Here is a 26,879-nt window from a genome sequence, read left to right on the forward strand (position 1 = left end):
AGCTTACCAAGCTGTGGGTGGTGATCCCCAGCGGGGTCTCGAGGTGGGATGATGGGGTGGCGAGCTCCATGACAGAAATGGGCCTTTGACTGATTTCTGACAGCTGCGAGGCCCCTTCAAATCTTTGTTTTTTGGAGGGGGGGCGTGGCCTAATGGGTTGTTCTCTGAAGCCCAATTACTGCTGCAAAAAAACACCTGTAAATGGGTAGGGGGTTTTGTTCTTTTTGGAGAAACCCTGCTTTTTCGTCAGCTCCCCACAGGTCTCATCTCCTGTTTCCCCACTTTCCCCAGTCAAGAGCTAAAGCCCTCCCCCTGCTCAACAATTCAAGAGATGAAGTCCCCCACCCCCAGCCCACAACAATTGAAGCCTCCACCCTCCCCCCACCCAACAACTCTTGGACGTCTTAACTTTTCACTATGGGGGGTCACATGAAGTCTGATGCATTAAAATGGGGTCACACCTTTAAAAGCCTTTTTCAAAATGGAAGAATAGACAGTCAACATGGCACCTTTGTGTGTTAGCTCAAAAACTTGTCAGACTCTTATCTCTAGAGCTGGCTACAGAGAGCCATTAAAATGCAAGCGACTCCCCCAGGGATATCCATTGATTCTTCTAAAAGTTGTGAAAAACCACTTTTACTTATGAGGAGGCAGGAAGAGACTTCAAAGGACCACAATTAACTTCTCTGCCTGGTGAGAATTAACATAGAAGCCATTTTTGTGTTTTTTTTTAACTGCCCAAAGGAGGCTATAAGAAGCCACCTTGGGAGACAGGGCACACAGCCCCAGGAAGAACTCTGATAGACAACATCAGAGAGGATTCTTAGCCAAGAGAGAACAAAGAGGAAGGTATTAAGAAATCAGCTGCTGTTCTGCCAGGGTGAGGAATAAGAAACCTTTCTCTCCCAAAAACCTGATCTGCTGAGTCCCCCGAAAAGGGCAAACCTCCAATCATTCAACTACAGAAGCCATTGCAGCTGCTAAGCCGAACCTCAAGTTTCAACCCCCTCACTTCGAAAGGAAGGAATTCAAGCAATGGGCCTGCAATGATATCTCAATGAGAAACTGATTTGAAATCTCACCTTTTAAGTATCTTTTTCCTTTATCTGCATTTTAATCTTTGTATCTGTGTTTTATTTAATAACCATCGCTTTTACTTAAATAACTTTCAGCAGTTTTGTAATAAACTAACTTTTATCTCGTTTTAAGACTGAAACTTGTCTGAGGGGTTATTTTTAAATTGAATCACTTGCAAATTAGATAGGGGGCCACATACACACATACACACACACACACTCACAGTTCATGGATAACTTTCACGTGGTGGTGACAGTTTCTCATTCGGTACCTGCATTATAACCACCGAGACCTCCAAAGGATAATTCCTTGAAGGCCTCCCTCCCTTGGTGATATTATCCACAGACAAGGTGTCAGGACACCCATGTACAATGAAGACACCAAGCTTTGCCACTTCACCATCTCTCTTAGTTCCCCCACTGCCTCTGGACAGTCACTGGTCCAAATCCAGTGATGGGTGAGCAGAAATTTCCTCCAATTAAACACGTCTTCAGTCCTCGCCACCAACAGTGTTCCCTAGCCACCGACTCAAGTATCCCTCAGCCGACAAGGGTCAAGGCTGAATTGGACAGTTTGCAACCTTGACCCAGTGTCAAGCTTCTGGTCCCATATCTTCTCCATCAGCAGGACTGCTCGGCACCCACCTTCGCAATATCGCCCATCTCTGCCCCTGCTAAAATCCATCTGCTGCTGAGACCCTCATCTTTGCTTTTGTCACCTCTAGGCCCCGCTCATCCAATATAGCTCTTGGGGCGAAAGGGGTCAAAGGGTATGGGGAGAAAGCGGGAGCAGGCTATTGAGCTGGATGATCAGCCATGATCATAATGAATGGCGGAGCAGGCTCGAAGGGCCTACTCCTGCTCCTAGTTTCTATATGCTGCCTGTATCTTAACTCATCCCAAGTCCCATTCACCCAGCAGTCCTAAAATATAAAAGAAAAATACTGTAGAAGCTGGAGATCTGAAATAAAAACACAAAGTGCTGTAAAGATCCAGCAAGCCTGGTAGCATGCATGGAGAAACAGAGTTAACGTTTCGAGTCCAATGTGACTCTTCTTTGGAACTGAAGGTGATCTGAAGAGTCATATTGGGCTCGAAGCGCTATAACTCGGTTTCTCTCTCCACAGATGCTACCAGATCTGCTGAGTTTTTCCAGCACTTTGTTTTTATTTCACTCATCAACCCTGTCCCTGCTGGTGCCAAGTCCCCCAACACCTTAAATTTAAAAATTCTCATCCTCATGTTCTAATTGGACTTAGGAGCAGGAGAAGGCTATTCAACCCTTTGAGCCTGCTCCACCATTCAATAAGATTGCGGCTGATCTGGTTGTGGTCTCAACTCCACTTTGCCATCTGCCCTCCATGGCCCTCAACTCCCTTGTAGATCAAAAAACTCGGTCTTGTATAAATTCAATGAACCAGCCTTTACTGCTTTCCGGGGAAGAGAATTCCACAGACTAACGACACCCAGAGAAAAAATTTTCTCCTTATCTAATCCCATTGGTAGCTGTGTCGTCAGCTGTCTGGGCCTCATCTCTGGAATTCCCTTCCTAAAGCCTGCCTCTGTTCCTTTTGGATCTATCCCAAAACCCAATTCTTTGATCTTTAAGTCGCCCTTCTGAATCTCTCACCTCTTTGGCTTGGCATCCATTTTTTGGATGACCGTGTCCATGAAGTACCTAGGTATGTTTTTCTACATTAAAGCACGATAGAAAAAGGAACTTTTTGAAGTTCCACACCTCCAATCATTGGAATGGCTTTTTAAAAAGGAGAATAGCACTCGGTTCAAATCAACAGGGACAATGGACCTAGTGAAAAGGCAGGTGACACAGGTAAGCAGTGCGTGTCTGGGTTGGCTCCAAGAGGATCCAAGATTAGGACAGAGTTAATCCCCTGTGGAAGACTTGTGTTCCATACTTGAGAAATGGTCTGGGACATTAACCGATTAACAAGGCAGGCTGACTACTTAATGAGATCGAGTAGGACAGATCTGTTACTAGGGACTAAGATTTTTCAGATTTAGTTCCCGTTCACTACCTGGCCCCCTCCTTGCACTTATATCTACTCTCTCCAGATATCCATGTAACCCTTTTAGACTTTCGAGCGCTGTCAGATGTCAAGGGTCTGCATATCCTTTTGCACCCAACAACGCTCGACGACGACAGAGGGAATGTTGCAGCTCAGAAATCCAATTGCAAATCAAAGCATGACACAAGTAAAGCGTGAACATGGAAGCCCTGAAATGCTGTTTATGACGCACCAAGTTTGACTCCTGCGTTATTTCCGATGCAAATAACATTGCGTTACCTGGTGATATCGTCAAACATGCCGTAGCCCGTTTTTTTGTCCTGTGCCCACTGCCCGATGAACATGCTGGGGCAGGATGAGGTCAGCTTGCCACTGCGGAGTAAACCGTGACCGTGGCGCATGTTGTCTTGGAAACAGCCCTCGTACACCTCTCCAGTGGCATATCTGTGGCGGTGGGGGGGGGGGGGGGGGGGGGTGGGGTGGAGGCAGAAAGGGAGGTTGGTCAGTCTCACCTAATCACAACCACTTGGGTAAAACACCAACACGTGAATATCAGGAAGTTACCCCTTCAGGCCCCTGTTCTAGTCTTCGTTGGGTATAACTGCTTATTGCAGCAACACCATTACTGAACCATTGAGTTAACGAACACCAAGTTATTGGTCTACGTTGAGGTTTTTAAAAAGGTAAAGTTATAACTAAGTATATTCTCCCTACTTTTGTCCATCCAGTTCTTCTGGGTTAGAAGGAAAGACTTGCATTTCTGTAGCACCTTCCACATCTCAAAATGCTTTACAGGCAATGAAGCACTCCAGGCCCAGCCAGAGGAAGGAGCTTTCTCCTCCGCGTCAGTTGTGGCTCAGTCGGTAGCGCACTCACCTCCGAGTCACAAGGTTCTGGGTTCAAGTCCCACTCCAGGGCTTCAGCACAAAAATTCAGGCTGACTCCACAGTGCTCTACTGACGGAGTGCCGCACTGTCAGCAGTGTCGTTCTTTGGATGAGGTGTCAAATCCCCATCTGCACTCTCGGGTGGTTGTAAATGATCCCAGAAGAGGAGCAGGGGAGTTATCCCTGGTGTCCTGGCCAATATTTATCCTTTGGTGGACATCACAAAAGCAGATTCTCTGGTCGTTACCACATTGCTGTTTGTGGGAGCTTGCTGTGCACAACTTGGCTGCTGTGTTTCCTACATTACAAAAGTGACTCCATTTCAAAAGTGCTTCATTGCCTGTAAAGCATTTTGAGACATCTGGTGGTCGTGGAAGATGCTACAGAAATGCAAGTCTTTCTTTCTAACCCAGGAGAACACAGGAGCGAGAGGAGGCCATTCAGCCCCTCCAGCATGTTCTGCCATTCAATTAGCTCATGGCTGATCTGTACCTCAACCCCATTTACCAACCTTTGTCCCTCTTTCTTGGATAGCTATTGAAACTATCAAACTCAGTCTTAAAATTTCACTTAACCCAGCTTGCACAGAGCGTTCCAAATTCCTGACATTGTGTGAGAGAAACTGCTTTCTGATATTCCTAATTTTAAACTTATAATTCCATGTTCTGGGTGCCCCGATCAGAGAAAAGTTTCTCAAAAGGTATTGCATTGGATCCTTTTATCTCCTCAGTTAGATCAGCCTTCAACCTTCTGAACCAGAGAGAATACAAACCCGGTTTACGTAAAGTGCCTTAAGTTGGGGGGAAGGGGTTATTTGATGGGAAAAGGTTGAGCAGGTTGGACCTCTACTCATTGGAGTTTAGAAGATTTAGAGGTGATCTTATTGAAACAAATAAGATCCTGAGGGGACTTCACAGGGTGGTTGCTGAAAGCCTTGCGGGAGAGTCTAGAACTATGGGACACAGTTTACAAATGAGGGGTTTCCCATTTAAGACAGAGATGAGGAGAAATTTTGTTCTCTCTGAGGGTTGTATAGTCTGTGGATTTTCTTCCTCAGAGAACAGTGGAGACTAGGCCATTGAATACATTCAAGGCGGAGTTAGATTTTTGATCCACAGGCAGTCAAGGGTTAAGAGGGACAGACAGGAAATCGGAGATGAAGACACAATCAGATTTGGCATGATCTTACTGAGTGGCAGAGCAGGCTCAAAGGGCTGAATGGCCTGCTCCTAATTCTAATGTTCTTGTGTTAAACCCCAAGTGCAGGAGGGCGTGCACTCTACAACAGGGTGAATAGAAGTTCAGCCTCTCATTTAGCCTCCCACCTCCAGCCCACTGCTAGCGAGCTGGAATCACAGGGTTTGTACCTTCCTGGAACTGACCTGTCTAAAACTCACCTCACACAGTACCCATGCAGCCAGCAGAACTCAATTTTACTGGGCTGGAATCCAGGTCACAGATGTGAAGCCAAACCGTGCAAACACCCCATCACCCACGGTCGCAATGCTCACTGATCTACACATATATACAATGAGGCCTGCTGCTAGCAAACAGGGATTTGCAGCACGTTTTATATTCTGGCCCTTTGCTTTGTGAGAATGGGTAGCCTCGTGGTTAGACAGCCAGGGGCCGAGATTCAAAACCCCACCGATAAGAGTTAGTAACTTGTGGATTGGGACTGTGAAAGCTGTTTGTCACAAAAATTCAACTAGTTTATTCATGCCTTTCAGGAAGGGAGCCAGCATCCCAACCCACATGACTCCTGCCCCACGCCACGTATCTGACTCTTGGTGCTCTCGGGGGAGGGGCAATAAATGCTGCCCTGCTCCACCTCCCAAGAACAAGTGAAGTAAAAGTTTGGCAGCGCAATGCTGGCTCCAGGGCCAATCTCAGCTGCTCAGCTTCACTGACTGTTTGCTAGGGGCTATAAGCTAAATCTGGCCTGGTTCTCAGCCCAGTTCCTAAGAGATGTGTGCACCACATTCATGATGCCTTTGGTTTGAACCCTCTTTTGACCAGCTACCTGTCGAATGCAGATGACCAATGGATTTTAGACGTTGCAGTAATTGGTGGTGGTGTCACATTCCCTAAACTGACAAACATAGCAAACTGGACTCCAAAGCCAACCAACAGTTGATGTGAGATCTGAACGTACTTATAGATCCCATGGCCATGCATCTTGCCGTCTTTCCAGTGGCCCTGATAATGATCATTCTTCTTCAGAGCTTTGATGGGTATGATGTACTCGCCATACCTGTGAAGGCAAATTAAAACGTTTAACACTGCACACACTCGCTCAGTTCAAGGAGTTTGGCCTCAAATCAAGAGGACACCGGCCCACGCCATGCCAGTCTACAGTTTATCACAGCTCAGTCACAGTGCTCACTCGGAGCAGGTCCACAACGCGCGTCAACAACAGACACGCCACATCGCGCCATCCAGTTGGATGCTGCTGGCAGTTACAGTCCATAACTGGCATTGTGTGGATTAAAGGCCAGATTCACCCACATCGATCCACGATCCAAACGCCCTTCAGTCAGGTGGCCATCCCTGTATAAATAAGGGGATTTGTCTCCCCGCTTCTCACAAAGACACTTGGAGCAAGGGTTCCATGGGCACTGGGCCCTGCTTGGGCCTCATCCAAACAAAAGGGGAGGGGGAAAAAAAAACTTGTATTTTGATAGTGCCTTTCACAACCCTGGAGGTCTCCCAAAGTGTTTCGCAGCCAATGCGTTACTGTCATGGCTGCTAGGTAGGAAACATGGCAACCAATCCACACACAGCAAGGTCTGACTGGCAGCAACGAGATAAATGATTAGATAATCCGTTCCAATAAGATTGGTCAAATGATAAATGTTGGACAGGACACCGAGGAGGCTCCCCTGCTCTTCTTTAAATAAAAAGAGTCATGAGACCTTTAACAGAGACCCCCGAGGGGTGGACAGGGACTCAATTTAAGGTTTCATCCAAAGATGGCACCTCCTGCAGTGTGGCACTCCCTCAGTGCTGCACTTAAATGTCCGGCCCTGGGTTACGAAAGCCCCTGGAATGTGCTGCCACCGAACCAAGGCTGATTCCCCTCTAGACGTTCATCATGGATGAACCAACACACAACACTGACAGGGTATTAAACTGCAGGAGGCCAGAATCTGCTCAACATCCACACAGCTGCAAACATTCCAGCAGGAGGCATTACACACTCAGCCGAAGCTCTGGGTGGTTTCCCCCTACCCCAAGCCTAACCCAGAAGCTTCTGTCATTCTCCCCGGGAAGATTAACAAACAACAGTGCTGAGAAATCAAAGGGGCTTCCATTTATACTCTTTCGACACTTACCCATCCTCTAAACCATTTCTGAAGTCACCAGTGTACATTCTCCCATCAGGCCACTGCAGCACGCCCCTAGGATTGAGGTTAGAGACTGGGAATCAATTCAAAAGCACGAGTCCCATGACACTTCACAGCAGCTGATCTCACATTTTCTACCCATCTACCAACAAGCTGCCATCCTCCACCTGTTCCCACCCACTCCTCACCCCGACCCCAACCCCACCCACACACCCTGCTCCCAACCCAACCCGTCCTCTTCCTCCACTACCCACCCTACCCCACCTCTACCATTCGCACTCCCCCACCCTACTCCTGCCGCTCACCACTCTCTACCCTGGCCACTCCATGATGGACTGCCGCACATGCTCTGCACAATCACTACTAACTATTTCATTAAACCCACACGCTCAGCTGCTGTACTCAGGAACATCCCAGACTCTTGCGTTTTCTGGTTAGCCTCAGCTCAACTTCTAATAGTTTGTCAGTTTGAAGGTCCCTGCTCCCCAGTCACTGAGTAATCCCCCCAACCTCCTCCCCAGAAGGTACTGAATCTTTTTAGGCATCGAGTCCACTGGCAAGTCTTCGCTGCAGCTCCTTGTCCAAGTGTCCATTTCCCAGTGCGAGCCTGAAGTGATACATACAAACAGAGAGCAAGAGTAGGCCATTCGGCCCCACGAGCCTGCTCCACCATTTAATATCATGGCTGATCTGATAGTAACCTCAAATCTGCATCCTGCCTAGCTCCGATAACCCATCACCCCCTTGCTTACCAAGAATCTATGCACCTCTGCCTTAAAAATACTTAAAGACTCTGCTTCCATTGTCTTTTCAGGAAGAGAGTTCCAAAGACTCACAACCCTCAAAAAATTTCACCTGATCTCAGTATTAAATGGACGACCCCTTATTTTTAAACAGTGACCCTTAGTTCTAGATTCTCCCACAAGAGGAAACATCCGCTTCACATCCATCCTGTCAAGACCCCTTGGGATTTCGCGTTTCAATCAAGTTGCCTCTTACTCTTCTAAACTCCAGCCTAGCCCGTCCAACCTTTCTTCATAAGCCAACCCTCCCATTCCAGGTATTAGCCTGGTAAACCTTCTCTGAACTGCTTCCAACGCATTCACATCCTTCCTTAAATAAGGGGGCCAATACTGTACAAGGTACACAGATGTGGTCTCACCAGTGCTGTGTATAACTGAAGCATAACCTCCCTACTTTTGTATTCAATTACCCTCACAATAAATAACATTCTATTAGCTTTCCTAATTTCTTGCTGTACCTGCATATTAGCCTTTTACGATTCATGCACTAAGGCACCCAGATCCCTCTGCATCTCAGAGCTCTGCAATCCCTCACCATTTAGACAACATGCTTCTCTTTTATTCTTCCTGCCAAAATGGACAATTTCACATTTTCTCACATTATATTCCATTTGGCAGATCTTTTCCCACTCACTTAACCCATCTATATCTTTTCATAGCCTCCTTGTGTCCTCATCACAACTAATTTTCCCACTTAACTTTGAGTCATCAGCAAATTTGGCATCTATCCCTTCACCCAAATCATTTATATAGATTGTAAACATTTGAGGTCCCAGTCCTGATCCCTGTGACATATCACTCATTACATCTTGCCAGCTTAAAAAAGACCCATTTATGCCTACACTCTGCTTCCTGTTAGCCAGCCAATCTTCTATGCATGCCAATATTTTACCCCCATATACCATGAGCTTTTATTTTTTGAAGTAACCTTTGGTGTGGCACTTTATCAAATGCCTTCTGGAAATCTAAGTACAGAACATCTACCGGTTCCCCTTTATCCACAGCACATGTTACTTCCTCAAAGAAATCCAGTAAGGTGGCTAAACATGATTTCCCTTTCACAAAACCATGTTGACTCTGCCTGATTACCTTGAACTTATCCAAGTGCCCTGCCATAGCTCCTTTAATAATAGCTTCTAACATTTTCCCTATGACAGATGTTAGGCTAACTGGCCTGTAGTTTCCCCCTTTCTGTCTCCCTCCCTTTTTGATTAATTGAGTTAAGTTTTCTATCTTCCAATCTAATGGGACCTTCCCCAAATCTAGGGAGTTTCGGAAAATTAAAACCAATGCATCAACTATCTCACGAGATATTTCTTTTAAAGCCCGAGGACGAAGTCCATCAGGACCTGGGCACTTGTCAGCCCACAGCTCCAACAATTTACTCAGTACCACTTCCCTGGTGATTGTAATTTTCCTGAGTTCCTCCCTTCCATTTCCTGGTTTGTAGCTGCTTCTGGGATGTTACTTGTATCCTCTATAGCGAAAACTGATGTAAAATATCTGTTCAATTCATCTGCAATTTCCTTGTTTCCCATTATCAATTCTCCAGGCTCACTTTCTATAGGACCAACGCTCACTTTGTTAACTCATTTCTTTTTAAAATATTTATGAAAATTCTTACTGTTTTTATATTTCTGACTAGCTTTCTCTCGTTTTCTCATTTTTCCCTCTTTATTAATCTTTTAATCATCCTTTGCTGTTCTGTCCAATCTTCTGGCCTTCCACCTATCTTTACACAACTCTATGCTTTGTCTTTAAGTTTGATACTATCTTTAATCTTTCTTTTGTTAATCACGGATGGTGTCCATCTCTTGGACTTTTTCCTTACTCATCGGAATGTATCTATTCTGTGTATTCTGAAATATCCCTTCAAATGTTTGCCACTGCATCTCAGTTCACTTGCCTCTTAACCTAATTTGCCAATTCACTTTAGCCAGTTCTGCTTTCATGCCCTCATAATTGTCCTTATTTAAGTTTAAAAACATTGTTTCGTACCCACTCCTCTCTTCTTCAGATTGAATACAAAACTCAATCACATTATGGTCGCTGCTACCCAGGGGCACCTTACCTATCAGGTCATTAATTAATCCCACCTCATTGCACAATAAGATATTTAAGCGTGGGAGGCATCACAAGTGATTTCGTCGCATATGGTTCCCTGGACAGTGGTTAGGAAGAGGCCTGGCTGACTGCTCACCTGCATCATCACCCCAACATGGTTAGATGGAGCTTAGACAAGTGCTTCATTGGCATGGGCCTGAGATTTCAACATTGGTCGAGAAGGAATCACCCTGTGAACGGGTGTGGCTTGCTTAGTTTGAAAGTTGAATCCACACAGTTCCATGGCCCCACACATGGAACCCTGGCCCTCGCGCACGCGGGACCCTGACACTCACTTGCCATGTGGTTTCCCAGCCAACCAGCGACCTTCGTAAGTTGCCTCCTTCAGCCGTGGGTCCTTGTAGAAGGTGTAACTGGCTGTGCGCGAGATGGGGGGTTCTGCTCTCATGCTGCTCCCCAGTCCAGGGGCCAGGTAATCTTGGGCGCCACTCAGTGCCTGATCCACAGCCTGGTTAATCGCTCTTAACCACCTCGTCTGAAACAGAAGAAATGTTCATAAGAGAAATGTTCTATATACTCGTTCTGCCTAGAAGGGAGGGATTATTTCAGTGATGTTTCACTATCAGCACCGACACATCAACAGGAGATGCCTGTGTAGTTTATTTGTTTTTAGGGCATGATTGATAACAAGGTTACATTTATCACTCATGTGTGCCATGTGTGGGTGGTGGCGTATTCTCCCTTAAACTCTGCAGTCCATGAGATGGTGGTGCTCCCGTGATGGGGACTGAGCTGCCATTGGAATGGTGGCTTTGACAGGAGGAGAGTTTGTAACGCTGGATTAGAACGTCATTCTTTTGCCAAAACAGCTCAGAACGAGGGGCTGAAAACGTAATCTTTATATCATCATGGTGAATTCCTAAAATTTTAAAACTGAACAATGACCTCTTAAAATGACTGCAGCCACGTTGGGCCATAACCTCCAAACAATAAGAGCTATTTGGCAGTATCATAGAGACTTGTGCCTCATTATTTCTGAAGAGACGCCAACGATCCCTGTGGACCGCAGAAGCCAAATTCAAAGGGAATTATACAAAGGCCATCTTCATTTCATAAGCCAAGCCTGGCCAACCGGAGAAGAGTTGCCTGCTAGGACAAAGGACCCTGCAAACCTTCCTTTCAAATTCTTAATGGTTAGGACATTAACAATCTCAGGAATTCAAACAAAGGAATATACACCTTTTGTCAAAGGCAAACTGGAGAGGTGGGAGTCATGTGACATGAGCCCCCCCCCAACTAGCTGGGAGAACCAGTTATACTATCTTGCTGTACCGCAAAGCAGTCTGCCATCTTCCATCTACCAAGCAGATCAGAAAAGGGGCTCTGTCCAGGTTTGAATGCCTGTCCCCATCTACACTGTTTGTACTGGAACGTCTGAACATCCACATCATCGCCTACAAGACTAAATCATCTCTGCGTGCCTATCCCATCGTGGAAGTCATCTCCCAGTGAAAACGTGAATTATCCAGCATCAGTTTTCAGCCTGCTGACCTCTGTGAAGGAATAGACCATTGGACTAGGATTGTGGACTCTGGACTCAAGTGAAATAATTCTTCATTCTGTGGTCTTTGCCTTGTAAACCTTTCTTTCTGTATCCCCCTCTTTTACTGTAAGAGTGAAAAGGAGGCTGCATTCCAACCCTCCTCCCGCACTGGAGTGTGTACAGACAAACTAACCCTCTGAGGTTACCCTATCTTGAGTTTGCTGTGGGGTTATTAATAGAAATTGGATCACACCAAAACTGAGGGGTTGGAAAATGTGCTGCCACTTATGAAGGGGAAAATCTAAATCTAAACACTTTTCTGTTTACAGATAGATGGAGAGAAGAAGAAATTTGGGCTGTTTAAATTAAACCCTCTCCTGTCAGTAACATCTGGTTCATCCCCTGTGACCAAAGTGCACATTAAAGTGACCATCAGTGTAGTCTCAGGGCTAGCAGGTCACTTACTCCCATAATCAATGGCAGAATAAGCCTGCTCAGAGACACCACTCTCTACCACCACCTCTGCCTCTCTTCCTCCACATATTAACTTCAATTTATTTGACACATTACCTTCTCCTGAGGTGATGCCGCAGTGAGGATGAACTGTTCTTCAGCTGTGGTTATTTTCAGGGCATTCCTACAGGAGGAAGATAGGAGTGAGCGAGAGTCAGACAGCGACACACAGACAGACAGAGACAGAAAGAAAAAAGTGGGGCACAGACAGAGAGCACCAAAGAGCACGCGAGATAGAGAAAGTTAACGTGAGAGCGAGAGAGTGCACTAGGGTGAGCCAGAAACAAAAACAGAGACAGATAATAGGGAGCAAAGCATCACACACGCTACTATCAGCGCCAAGAGTGATCAGCTGCACCCATTTACTCTCAGACACAACCCAGTGCTGTGCAACTGGGGATAGCAGGACCAGTGGCACTCCCATCAAACCCGATGTAAAACTATTGCTGAATCGAGGCTGCTGAGTGTGGGGCTGTTGCACACTGGGGAACTCCCTCCCTCCTCCACGCAGTACCCATATTTACCCTACAGACCCCAATTTTCAATTTCCTGGTACTGCTGGAAGTGCAGAGGGCGGATTCAGCTGCTCTTGAACTCTCCGGAGCCCCAACAGGGGCCTCTGGTGCTATTGTGATGCAGTGGGTAGCGTCCCTGCCTCTGAGACAGAAGCTCTGGGTTCGAGTCCCACTCCAGGACTTGGTGGCTCAGGGAGGTTTGTTCATAACGCAGTCAAACAGGTTGAGTATCAACTTGTAAGTGCTTCTAACACACGCCAATGGCACGCAATAGGAGTGGGAGAGATTCCTGGTCAGCCATGGAAAGAAATTGGAGCCTGTACCATCACTGTCCATAGCTCCAGACTACAACATGCGTGTAAAAGCACCATGTTGCCACAGTAACTCTGATTCATCAGAGTGGTCTGTAACACAACACCGCCACAGTGTGACCACATGACTATGAAAACAATGAAAATAATTTCAGGGGGAAAAAAAAGGCCAGGATTCAATTCCTGCATTTTTTTTATGTACACGATTATTTTTCAAAGAAATCCGTCCTTCCCAACCTTCAAGTTTGGAGCAGTGAAAGACTGTAAAATGATCCCCGATCACACCCTCCGTGTGCTGCAAAATGGCAGGTGAACAGCAAGATGCCCAAACGAGAGTAACGTCACTCCTGCCACAAGGAGTTCGCTGTTATAATCGCGCACCGACGACAAGAATTCACCAGCGCTGAACAATCCACTCCTGATACTCACGGACTGCTGCTTTCTTCAAAGTGAGGCTCTACCCAAAGTGTCATGAGGGGAAATATGTGATGTGTCGAAAACTGAGGAAAGGGAGGAGAAAAATGGAAGCTTACAAGAGAAGAAAAATAATTGGCACACGCAGAGCTCTCCAATGCCAAGCAGACATACTAATCTGTATGAGCAAGAACAGCTAGTGGCTGCTGAGGGAATTAAACAGGATGCAGTTACGAGGCAACTGAACAGTTGCTTCACCTGGTAAGCTTTGCAGCAAAAGTTTCTTGGTTTACTGTTCCCAGCTGGTTTTGGTGCCAATTCATCACTAACCCAGCATTGATGTCAAAGGATGTGGAATATAACATTACCCTTCCAACAAAAACCAAACAAACTAATCCTTCAGTATCGGCAGCAAGGTCGCTGGAGTAGGCAGCCTCGCAGGTCACGTTATTTTTAATTGATGTTTTTCCTGCAGATTTAATTTAGATAATTGTTTTAAAAGGCAGAAGAATTCCGACAGGTTCAAAATCCTCTGTGCAGCCCCTGAGTCAAAGAGGAGCTAATTTATTAATAATGAGTTAGAGGTTGAAAACACAAGAAATAGGAGGAGTGGGCCACAGGTTCTGCTTTCAATAGGATCATGGCTGATCTTGGGCTCCAACTCCATTCTCCTACCCGCTCCCCATATCCCTCAATTCCCTGAGATCCCAAAAATCTGCCTATCCCACAGCCTTAAAGGTATTCAAAGATGGAGCATCTACAACCCTCTAGGGTAGAAAATTCCAAAGATTCACCGCCTTTTGAATGAAGTAATTTCTCTTCATCTCCATCATAAATGATCGGACCCTTACCCCGAGACTGTGCCCCTGTCTTTTAGGTTCCCCGACTGAAGGAAGAAACAATCAAAACCCCCTCAGAATTTTGTACGTTTCAATGAGACCATCTCTCAGCTTCCTAAACTCTAAAGAATACGGCCCCAATTTGCTCAGCCTCTCATTGCAGGCCAATCTCCTCATCCCAGGGACCAATCTTTGCTGTACCCCCTCCAACGCCAAAATGCAGGTGTCCTTAATTCACAGAATAAAATTGAAAGCTCTCCTGCACCCGGCACTTTTGTTTGCCCTTGGGGTGGTGGTGGTGAGCTGCCTTCTTGAACTGCTACAGTCTGCATGGTGTAGGTACACCCAGAGTGCTGTTAGGGAGGGAGTGCCAGGATTTTGACCCAATTCGGGCAACGGCTCATACAAACACAGAAAACGCTGGAAAAACTCAGCAGGTCTGGCAGCGTCCGTGAAGGGAGAAACAGAGTCAACGTTTCAAGTCCATGTGACTCTTCTTCTGAAGAGTCATATAGACACGAAACGTTAACTTTATTTCTCTCTCCACAGATGCTGCCAGACCTGCTGGGATTTTCCAGCATTTTCCGTTTTGATCTCAGATTTCCAGCATCCGCTTTATTTTGCTTTTATTGGGCTATGGCTCCTTCGGACCCACAATCTGAGAGGAGGGGGAGCTGTGTCCGGTTTCGCTGATTGATTGGCAAAGTCTGAATGGGGAAGGAGTCAGGGAGACAGAGAGACGTTGGACTACGTAAAGTTTGGGGAGGGAATATGACCTCGAGAGGTCAAACTCGCTCACCTTAAGCGCAGGGCAGGAAAAGGTTAAGTTAAGGGGAGATTTCGCTTAAGGACCTTGGTTTCCTATCCACAATGCTTGGTTTGAAGTGAAGTGAGATGTGTTTTGATTGTGACCATGAATCTATATTCCACTGTTGTCAGTAAAATAAAGCAACTCCAAGCTTATATCTTATCTCGTCTCACTAAAGTGGTTCCATCCCGAAGGAAGAGAGAAATGCACCAGGATATGTATCAAAGATACAGTATAGGAACTGGAACACAGCATTAGCCATTCAGCACCCCTCCCCCAAGCCTATACTCCTACCCAATTAGATCATGGTTGGTCTGCCCTAGTCTCTCAAGTCAGTTCCCTTGTTCCAAATCTCTAAATATCCTTATCCGGCCAAAATCTATCAACTTAATTCTTGAAAATTCCAACTGACCCAGCATCCACAGCCTTTTGAGGGAGTGCAATCCTGAGTTCTAATACCCCCTGTGTGAAAAGGGACATAACAGGCTAAGTTAATGCAGTCTGTCCTCATAATTGAACCCTTTATTCTCCATTATCATTCCAGTGAATGATACCACACTGCAGCACCTCCAAGGCTAAAATATCCTTCCTGAGCAACAGTTTCCCAAACTGAATGCAGGGTTGCAGATGGGGGTCTGACCACGGTTCTGTACTAATGATACTAGGACTCCTTATAGGAACGACTCGAGAGAACATCCATCCATGTTTGGCCCAAAATACGACAAGTGCTGCAGTTCAGTACAGACCCACACTCTAAACTTCAAAGGTGGATGCAGGTAGGACACTTGGAGGAAATCGGAGCGGCGCAAATAAATTATTCTGCTTTAAAGCTGCCACATACACAAAAGGTCTCATTGCTAAGAGTCAAAATGAACCAAAAACTGCATCAGCAAAGCACCATATTGTGACTGAGCGCCACCCACCACAGATCAATGACCCACTCACCCCCTGGTTAATGACCTAATGACCTACTCCACTGGGGTCATGACCCACCTCCCACCTGCCCACCCCCCCGTTAATGACCCCCCTTGCCCCGGGTTTATGACTGACCTGCACCCTTCACCCACCCCACCCCCGGGTTAACATCCGACCTGCCTCCTTCCCCCGACTAGATGGGCTCACCTGAGCGTGGACTAGTGCGTCATTGAAGAGGATAAACCAGTTAATGGAGAATCTGCCAGCGTGTTGCAGTGTCAGGCCCCGGTTGCTGCTCTCACATATGAGACGGCGTTCCGGCTTCCTCAGGGAATCCTTGGCAGGAAAAGAATAGACTGACGTTATTGCAACCAGGGTTAGCACCAGGAGCAAGCTCAGCCCACCTGCACCCAGAGATGTTCCGACAGCATCTCTCACCCAACACAGTGCAACGTAATGGGAATCCACAGGACCTGATCAGATTGGAGCCCCATTGCACCATGACAGTGGGGATAAACCCACCATCAAGCCACCCCAATACCATTTGGTGTTTTGCCCCAGAGCAGCAGCAGCAAACAAATGAAAGTTAATGTCCCCAATAGCATAACACTGTCTCAATTAGATTTTGAATATCTGTCATTTTGTCATACAGAACTTGACTATCGCTGTAAAGAGATACATTTTGTCAATTATTTTAGTCTTGCACTCATCAGGGCAAATGCAAGAATGCCAAATTTCAAACGATCACAACAATTGATACTACAGGAGAAAAAGGGTGCTGATTTGTAAGCAAGTCATTTCTGATTGGCTGAGGTGTTGCCATGGGGAAAGCCTTAGGAAACTACAGGCTCCCCAAATTCTAAGATAGTTCAAGGAAGGCACAAAGCTTGAACATATTTCTTTTGTTTGCAGAGAACACGTGTATAAACGTGTCTCATTTCTAGCAAGGGTACATGAGCCATGTTATGAGCTCAACTGATTATGTAACATTGGTTGTTAGTGTAGCTATTAGCACACTCAGGATTGTTAAGCAAGCTTTGCTTTTTCCATGGCAACACCTTGGCGAATCAGAGAAGTCAACTTGCCAACCAATCAGCAACTCTTTTCTCCCACGGTATATATAGGTTGTTGTGATCGTTTCAAATTTGACATTCATGTGTTTGTCCTGATGAGTGCAAGATGAAAAGGTTCGGCAACATGTCTCTCTTTTCAGCAATAAACGTTTATACCCACCCACCTGACACATGCCGGGGCCAATGAATGACACCTCTTTCGTTTTGCTGAACAGCGACTGTTAAAGTTGGTCCCCAATCCCCATGCTGAGCGGCTGGCAGTGTGCTTGGGAGGAACAGGTTCCCAGAGCTCTCCCATCAGTGTCCAGACCTCTAATAAGATATCACGCAGCTACCGGAGCGGTGGAAGGTGAACCAGGGCCTTTTTGCATCTAACAACTCCTATGTTCAGTGACCAGAAACCCAAGGTTCAAAGGTATAATCACACCAACGATTGGCAAAAAAAAGTGCTACATTACACTATACTCAATTTCTGATGGGACATGAGGTTTACAGGGATTCACATTTTACTTGACTTCTGTTTAAAAGAAAATCCTTGCAATTTATTATTTTTTTTTTACAAAAAAATCCCTTTTCCTCCCTTTTTCCAAACACTCTGGTGGCAGCCTGCCTTTCTCTCTCAAATCGGAAGAAAATTCAGATTTTTGGTGCTCTGTCAAAAACCTTCAACACAGGAGATCTCCCACACATAGGTTAATCTACTTGTGATTTGCCAACTCGGGTCTCGAACAGAAAATTAAAGATTTCGTTGCTTTTTAAAAAAAAATTCATTCACGGGATGTGGGTGTCGCTGGCTGGGCCGGCATTTATTGCCCATCCCTAGTAGCCCTCAAGAAGGTGGTGGTGAGCTGCCCTCTTGAACCTCTGCAGTCCCTGTGGCGTATATAGTTGCTGCTGAGTCAGCTCTGGAAACCTAACATTTGTAACATATTAAAATTCTTCCTGCATTGAGGCTTTGCAAAGGACAATCCAGTTTATAAATTTAAACACCGGTGCCTAAACTAACACCGCTTCGTCGACTTGTGAGTTCTCTGCATGCTTGCTCCCTCGCACAGACACACACTGCTCACGCATACTCACATATATCGTCTCGTATAAGCACACACACACTCACACTTACGCTATCCTACCCAAGATTGTAATGTCGCACTCTATCTAATCTGTGAGGGGCACTGCAGGGAGGTAAACGTTTGAAACCCCACGGGCAGCCTTTCTTTCCACCGAGTGACTACTCTGCCGTTGTTTAGAGTTTGGCTCTCAATTTGAACAAAAAGCAAAGTTTTCTCTTTGTATCAAATCAGAAAGTGTCACTGCTTGAAAATTGAAAACAAAAACAGCTCTTCAGGTCAAATCACGCGGATTAAAAGCTTCCGTGAGCTGTATCCTTTAGGTGTTTCCAGAGGGTCGTCAGCTGTCAGAACTCTGCGGACTCAGACTCCACTGGGAAACGTGGCCAAGAACAACCGATGCTTCGATATCACTATGTACAGAGAAACATCCCAGAGTGCCACATGGACTGCTGGGCACGGAGTTTGGAGTAGGTTAAAAAAATCGGAGGAGAGTCAGTTGCGGGGGTGGAGCAAGAAGAGTTTAAAATGAAGGAGTTCTTGAAGATGAGGGGGGAAGTGGCATGATGGGATTGCAGTTGGTGTGGTAGCTCCATGAACACTGTAGTTGGATGGGTGTGTGGGTGGGGAAGGGCAGTGGTGTTTGTTGTGAACACCGAGGGTGTGGGGCAAGGAGGTCGTGGAGTGATTCTGAAGGAGGGGCAAGAATCTCCATGATTCAGATGGAGAGTGGTTCATAAAGCATAAAGTACTCTAGGTTTTATTCATAGTGGCATGGAGGACAGGAGCAAGGAGGTTATGTTAAACTTGTATAAAACATTGGTTCGGCCTCAACTGGAGCAGTGTGTCCAGTTCTGGGCACCACACTTTAGGAAGGGTTTGAAGGCTTTAGAGAGGTTGAGAATAGTTCCAGGGATGAGAAACTTCAGTTGCGTGGATAGTTTGGAGAAGTCGAGACTGTTTTCCTCGGAGAAGAGAAGGTTGAGTGGAGATCTGACAGAGGTGTTGAAAATCATGAGGGGTCTGGATAGAGTAAATAGCGAGAAACTGTTCCCACTTGTGAAAGGATCATGGACCAGAGGGCACAGATTTAATGCAATGGCAAAAGAAGCAATGGAGATATAAGGAGAAACTTTTTCACGCAGTGAGTGGTTAGGATCTAGAATGCGTTGGCTGAGAGTGGGTGGTGGAGGCAGGTTCAATCGAGGTATTCGAGAGGGAATTGAAATACCTGAAAAGGAAAAGTAATGCTCATTTGGAGAGCCGGTGCAAGCACAATGGGCTGAATGGCCTCCCAAGTTGCTGTAAGAATTCTGAGATTCTCCAGGACTTGGCAAGGGCAATTGGGTTTTGGTTGGGGGCTGGGAGTGGGGAGGAGGGTGGGGGGGGGGGGGGGGGGGGGGGGGGGGGAAGAGAGGGGAGGTGGGGTGCATGGGGAAGAGCGCAGGTTCACACTGTAGTACGTTTGTCCTTTATGAATTGTAGAAATGGGGGTGGGGGGGGGGGCAGTGTAGACTGAACTGGGGCGATAAAAAAAGTGTGACTTTTCAAGGTGAAGAATGCACCTTCAAACAAGCCTATTTCAAAACAAAGTAAGCTGTATGACTGGGGTTATCTAATGTTGTGCATTACCTCCTCTACCAGAGACAGCTGAGACACTTTGTGGAGCACCCATCCACATAGCGTTACACTAGAGATGGTGTCAAAAGCTACTGGAAATAACTAAGCTCTTGGAACAGTTTGTGTCCCCTGCAGGTCTGGCTTTGCTGCATTCTCATATATACTGTACATAAAAAGTGATCAGTTTTACTCTGAATGCAGTGACCTCTACCTGCTTTGAGTGTGTGGCTTGCAGCCCATGTAAGTGTCGAGGAACATTGGTGCTAAGCCACTCATGGCTGCCTAACAGTTAAGTTTTGATGGACGGAAACTAAATCTGCTTGTAGAAGATGCCTCTTTACTGCGTGTACAGGTCAATATTGGAACACACTGTGCTGACGTCAGGGATCAGTACAATTAATTTCATTCACATCTCACGGCTGCTAAACTGAAGGACAAATAGTGACACATCTTTGATCAGTGCTAACGTGTAGGGGTATTATTATCTCTCCTTCCATGTGTGAAGGCTCCCACTCTTGCTGGGGGGGCCTACCTACATAAGCCAGATACTCAGTCACTTGTCCCTAATGGCCATTCGTGTACAAGCTGGACAGCAAGCAGGCCATTCAGCCATCACAGGGGGAAAGAGGAGAAGGAATCACCAGAAGACATAGGAAGAGAAGTGAGCTATTTGGCCCATCGAGTCTGATCCACCAATGAGATCATGGCTGATCTGTTAATCCTCAACTCTACTTTCCTGCCTTTTCCCCCTAACCCTTGATTCCCTTACTGATTAAAAATCTATCTCAGCCTTGAATATACTTAACAACCCAGCCTCTACAGCCCTCTGTGGTAAAGGATTCCACAGATTGACTACCCTCAGAGAAGAAATTCCACCTCATCTGTTTTAAATGGGTGCCCCTGTACTCCGGTGATGCCCTCTGCTCCTAGACTTGCCCACAAGGGGAACAACCTCTCAGCATCTACCCTGTCAAGCCCCCGAAGAATCTTATATGTTTCAATAAGGTCGCCTCTCATTCTTCTAAACTCCAATAAGTACAGGCCCAACCTACCCAACCTCTCCTCATTAGAAAATCCCTCCATAGCCGGAATCAACCTAGTGAACCTTCTCTGGACTGCCTCCAATGCCAGTATATCTTTCCTTAGGTAAGGGGACCAAAACTGTTCACAATATTCTAGGTGTGGTCTAACTAGTGTCTTGTATAGTTTTAGCAAGACTTCCCTATTTTTATACTCCATTCCCTTTGAAATAAAGGCCAACATTCCATTTGCCTTTCCCTATTGCCTGAACTTGTATGTTAGCTTTTTGTGATTCATGCACGAAGATTCCCAAATCCCTCTGTGCTACAGCATTCTACAATCTTTCTCCATTTAAATAATATTCAGCTCCTCTATTCTTCCTGCCAAAGTGCATAACCTCACATTTTCCCACATTATAGTCCAACTGCCAAGTTTTTGCCCATTCACCTAACCTGTCTATATCCCTCTGTAGACTCTTTGTGTCATCCACACCACTTGCCTTCCCACCTGCTTTTGTGTCATCAGCAAACTTGGTGATAGTACATTCACTTTCCTCATCCAAGTCATTAATATATATTGTAAATAATTGTGGCCCCAGCACTGATCCCTGTGGCACTTCACTAGTTACAGGTTGCCATCCTGAAAATGCCCCCCTTAACCCAACTCTCTGTCTTCTATTAGTTAGCCAATCCTCTACCTATGCTAATATACTACCCCAACACCATGGGCTCTTATCTTATTAAGTAGCATTATGTGCAGTACCCTATCGAACGCCTTTTTGGAAATCCAACCATCTACTGGTTCCCCTTAATCTATCCTGCTTGTTACCTTCTCAAAGAATTCTAATAAATTTGTCAGGCATGATTTCCCCTTCATGTAGCCATGCTAATTCTGCTTGATTACATGATGCATTTCTAAATGTTCTGCTATTACATCCTTTATAATAGACTAACATTTTCCCAATGACAGATGTTAAGCTAACTGACCTATAGTTACCTGTTTTTTGTCTCCCTCCCTTTTTGAATAAGGGTGTTACATTAGCTGTTCTCCAATCCTCTGGGACTTTTCCAGAATCTAAGGATTCTTGGAAGATTACTACCAGTGCATCCACTATCTCTGTAGCTACTTCCTTTAATATCCTAGGATGCAACCCATCAGGTCATGGGGATATGTTGGCCTTTAGTTTCCTTAGTACTTACTCTCTAGTGACCGTTATTGTATTTATTCCTTCATCCCTTTTGCCCCTTGATTATTTAGTATTTTTGGAATGCTGTTAGTGTCTTGTACCATGAAGACTGATACAAAGGGCGGGATTTTCAGTACCCTCCTGCCACCAGGATCTTCCGGTCCCACTGCAAGTCAATCGGCTTCTGGCTGGGGCACCGCCTCGTCCGGAAAATCCCGGCCAAAGTACTTAATCAACAACTTTGCTACTTTAACCTCAAAGTTTATTTTCACCCCCTTCATTTTTTTGGTCATCATTTGTTGGTTTTTAAAATTTTCCCTATCCTCTGACTTACCATCAATCTTTGCCACATTGTATGCTTTTTCTTTCAATTTGATACTATCCTTAACTTCCTTGGTTAACCATGGTTTATACCCTTCCTAGGATCTTTCTTCCTCACTGGGATATATCTTTGTTGTGTGTCATGAACTCTTAAACGTCTGCCATTGTTCATCAACTGCCTTTTCTGCTAAGCTCTCTTCCCAGTCCACTCCAGCCAACTCTGCCCTCATTCCTTTGTAATTACCCTTATTTAAGCTTAGCACAGTTGCTTCCGACCCAAGTTTCTCACTCTCAAACTGAATGCTAAATTCTACCATGTTATGATCACTGTTTCCTAGGGGATATTTTACTCTGAGATCACGACTGAGCTTGGCCCTGCTCAGCCCTGGTTTGAGAATCTAAGGTGCCTGCTCATTCCCGCACTACTGTCTCTGGCTAGTTCCCAGGCTGCCGGTGAGGTCAGCACAAGAGAATCAGGTATCTTTCCACCTTTACAGGGTCAGCACCCATTTAGATTTTAGATACTAGGTAAAGTCTTGTGCACATTTCCCACCAACTCCAAGATCACCAACCTGCAGTGCCATTTTTACCTCTTCCCACAGCGGGTACCCATAGAGTGAGAATACGAATGGCAGTTAATGAGCAGTTTTCAGAGGCTGACATGTACTAGGTAAGGTTGAGGCCTTTCAGAAGCAAATCTCATTAAGAAGCCCTACAGCCAATAGAGAAGGCAGTGGGAGGCAGGCTCCACCCCAGCACACTTGGCTGAGTTTGACCCAAGTCCAGAGATGTAACCCCGCTTCTCCTTCTCCCTTTGTCCCAGAGGAGGAGAACCCTTCTCCCCTTCCCACACTTGTTGAGACATCACAAGCTTTATTCCGTCCAACAACATTTTAATGTAAGACAATGGGTCGGCAGTTAAGACAACAGTACAGTGTTCAATGTTAAATCACAGCAAACGCAGGCCAAAACAACCTCCGAGCACACTTTAAAATGTTAACAAGCTGCCAAACACAAGGATGGAAAGGGCAGAGATAGAACGTAACTTACCTTACCTGGCTGGAGCCAGCACTAGTAGGGTCTCCTCTATGGAGGTATTAGCACAGGAATCTAACTTTAGAGAGGGGATGCTGCATTCTCATTAAGCACATCTTTCATTATAGGCCACACACAAAAAAACGTTTCTATATATCCTTATACTCACAGTAGAAAAATGTCTCGTCAGAAAAGCCTAAAAAAAGTTAAACTCATATTAACCCTTGCAAGGCTGAGGCAGGAAACACACAACATGTTTCACACACACAGTAATGAAGACAGAAGATGAAGGGCAAAAGCCACCTTTATAGTTCGGGTTCAATTCACCTTGGGTGCAAGTGCTGACAAGTCACTGCTATCTGTTGCGAGGAGGTTTGCGCCATGAACACAGTAAGTACCAAGTGCAAGGGAGAAATCCTCACATCAGTTTGCATCGGACCCAGTGCTGACTCCTATACGCAAGGCCCATAAACTAGGCAAGCCGCAAGCAGGAGGGGTTGGCCATTTCACAGGCAGGCAAGTGCTGCCCTGATGCAGGAGCCAGTGTCAAGCTCATCTTTCATGTAGAATTGCATGTGGCAAATAAACCCCACATAAAACAGAAAGCAAGCACCATGCATGCCATACACTATGGTTTCACAGTCTGTGCTCTGGTTCAGTCAGGTAACACTGCGAATAGAACATCTAATCTAAGGTGGACAACAGAAATCCAAGCCAAGCTGTGGCTGATCTGAGGCTCAATACTGAGAATGCACTGACAATGGGCTGGTATCACACACTTGGGAGCATTGAACAAGGAGGAGGTCATTTATCCCCCCCCTTGAGATCACAGCTGATTTGTGACTTAACTCCATTTATCTACCTTTGCCTCATATCCTGGAGTACCTTTCACTGACAACAAAAAAAACCAATCAGTCTCAGATTTAAAATCAACAATTAGCCCAGGGTCAAATGCCATTTGCAGAAGTGAGTTCCAGACTTTTAACAGCCTTTTGTGTGCAGAACAGTTTCCTAATTTCACTCCTGCAAAAGTCTAGTTTTAGCCTTTAGATGGTGCCTCCAGTCCGAGCCTTCCAACCAGCAGAAATGGTTTATCTCCATCTAACTTCTTGGATCGAATCATCCTTTAACCTCCTAGTTCCAGGGAATACAACCCTAGCTTGTGAGATCTCTCCTCAACTTAACCCTTTCACTCCGAGTATCATTCTACTAAACCGGTTGCACTCCCTCCAAGTCCAAAGTATACTTCCTAAGGTGTAGTGCCCAGAATTGCTCGCAGTGCTGTAGGTATGATCTAACCAGGGGTTTGTGTAGTTTTAGTATGACTTCGAACACCTCAGGATATTAAGGCCAGCATTCCATTAGCCTTTTTGATTATTTTCTATTGCTGTTCATGATATTTTAATGATTGATGCACTTGGGCTCCCCAAGTCTCCTGTACCTCCACTGTTTCTAGCTTTTCACCATTTAGGGAGGACTTTGCTTTCTTAGTACTTTCCAGGCCCAAAGTGACTCCACATTCACCTCTGTTGAAATCCATGTGGCACAGTTTTGCCCATGTATTTAATTTACTAATATCTCTCTGCTTCGAGTTACACTGCTTACAACGCCTCCAATCTTTGCATCATTGGCAAACTTGGATGAATGGCTATCCTTTCCTCCGATCATTATCCCTACTCCGTCTCCTGTCATTCCGCCAATTTCCGAACAAGGTCAATCATTGGCCTTCGAATCCATGAGCTTCACCTTTAGCTAATATAGTTATGAGGGACTTTACAGGAGTTTAAATAACAGCCATAGGTATTTCTCTGTTCACTACTTTAGCCACCTCCACTGAAGGTTCGATCAGGCATGACCCTCTATTATGCACATATGGGTCCTCTGATTTAAAAAAAAGGCATTGAACTAAACAGGCCACACACACAAGAACATTTAGAGGGATCACTGGGGTTGACATATCCTTTATAAAACTATGCTGGTTTTCTCTGACCAGCTGAAAACGTTCAAGGTCTTCAATCTTACTCTCCTTAATTATAGACTCTAGTCATTTGCTGGTAACAAATTTAAGGCTGGCTCAGACAGACGCACTGCTCTCAACTCAATACCCAGGATAAGTCAGATCCAGAATTGGATAAGGGGCTGTGCTATTATTAACACATGGAGACTGGGAAGTGCTTGGTTACCTGAGCTAAATATAGAAGCAGTACAATGCTTTCCTTTGGTGTCTATGTTATGGAAACGCTTCATTAAGAGTCATTCACAGATCAGTACTGCCTCTGCATGCAATTTATACGAGTTCCAATACCCTAGAAACAGGATATTAGCAGGGTCCAATTTACTTCTGGCACAGGCATTTCTTGTTTGATACCAGGCTGGTTTCCACTAACATTCATTTAACCACTTTCAGCACACTGTGGATGGCACTCGCCCATCCCAAAGCCAACCACGCTTTCACTCACCCATCCCAACCCAAAGGGGAAATAGTGGTGTAGTGGTAATGCTACTGGACCAGTAATGCAGAGTCCCAGATTAATGCTCTGGGAGCACAGGCTCAAATCTCACTACTGCAGCTAGTGGAATTTAAATTCAGTTCAGTGAAAGCTACTCTCAGTAATGGTGACCATGAAACTATCATTGATCATCATAAAAACCCATCCGGCTCACTAATGTCCTTTAGGGAAGGAAATCTGCCATTCTTATCTGGTCTAATGCAACTCCAGAACCACAGCATCATGTTTGGCCCTTAACTGCCCTTTGAAAGGGCCGAGCAAGCTACTCAGTTCAAGGGCAATTAGGGATGGGCAACAAATGCTGGCCTTGCCAGTGACGCCTACATCCCATGAAAGAATAAAAACAAACTCTCACTCACCCATTCCACGCCAACCCCACTGACCCAATCCAGCATATTGTCACAGTGCAATGCTGCACAATGTTGGGCTACAGGAAGATATAGACGGGATGGTCAAATGGGCAGATAAGTGGCAGATGGAATTTAACCCTGAAAAGTGTGAAGTGATACACTTTGGAAGGAGGAGTTTGACAAGGAAGTATTCAATGAACAGCATGGCACTAGGAAGTTCTGAGGAACAAAGAGACCTTGGCATGTGTGTCCATAGATCTCTGAAGGCAGAGGGGCATGTTAGTGGGATGGTGAAAAAGACATATGGGACACTTGCCTTTATCAATCGAGGCATAGATTACAAAAGTAGGGAGGTGATGTTGGAGTTGTATAGAACCTTGGTGAGGCCACAGCTGGAGTACTGTGTGCAGTTCTGGTTGCCACATTATAGGAAGGATGTGATTGCACTGGAGGGGGTGCAGAGGAGATTCACCAGGATGTTGGCTGGGATGAAACATTTAAGTTATGAAGAGAGGTTGGATAGACTTGGGTTGCTTTCATTGGAGCAGAGAAGACTGAGGGGCGACCTGATCGAGTTGTACAAGATTATGAGGGGCATGGACAGGGTGGATAGGGAGCAGCTGTTCCCCTTAGTTG

The 26,879-nt window shown here is 45.6% G+C and overlaps 1 protein-coding gene across 5 annotated transcripts in view; it reads right to left on the reverse strand.

Annotated features, from left to right (window-relative positions):
* als2b (alsin Rho guanine nucleotide exchange factor ALS2 b) overlaps window positions 1-26,879 on the reverse strand; it is a 183,185-nt gene that overhangs the window by 35,126 nt on the left and 121,180 nt on the right. For 2 of the 5 annotated variants that reach the window (XM_041201136.1, XM_041201133.1), the window contains exons 14-21: window positions 23,553-23,579; window positions 16,269-16,397; window positions 13,515-13,585; window positions 12,317-12,383; window positions 10,539-10,738; window positions 7,325-7,390; window positions 6,145-6,243; window positions 3,383-3,547 (exon numbers count right to left, since the gene is read on the reverse strand). In XM_041201136.1, coding sequence (XP_041057070.1) covers window positions 3,383-3,547; window positions 6,145-6,243; window positions 7,325-7,390; window positions 10,539-10,738; window positions 12,317-12,383; window positions 13,515-13,585; window positions 16,269-16,397; window positions 23,553-23,579 — 824 coding nt within the window. The remainder of the gene's footprint in view (window positions 1-3,382; window positions 3,548-6,144; window positions 6,244-7,324; window positions 7,391-10,538; window positions 10,739-12,316; window positions 12,384-13,514; window positions 13,586-16,268; window positions 16,398-23,552; window positions 23,580-26,879) is intronic. The other 3 variants (XM_041201137.1, XM_041201134.1, XM_041201135.1) reach the window with 2 other exon arrangements.

The sequence above is a fragment of the Carcharodon carcharias genome, chromosome 12, assembly GCF_017639515.1.
Source record: "Carcharodon carcharias isolate sCarCar2 chromosome 12, sCarCar2.pri, whole genome shotgun sequence".
NCBI lineage: Eukaryota > Metazoa > Chordata > Chondrichthyes > Lamniformes > Lamnidae > Carcharodon > Carcharodon carcharias.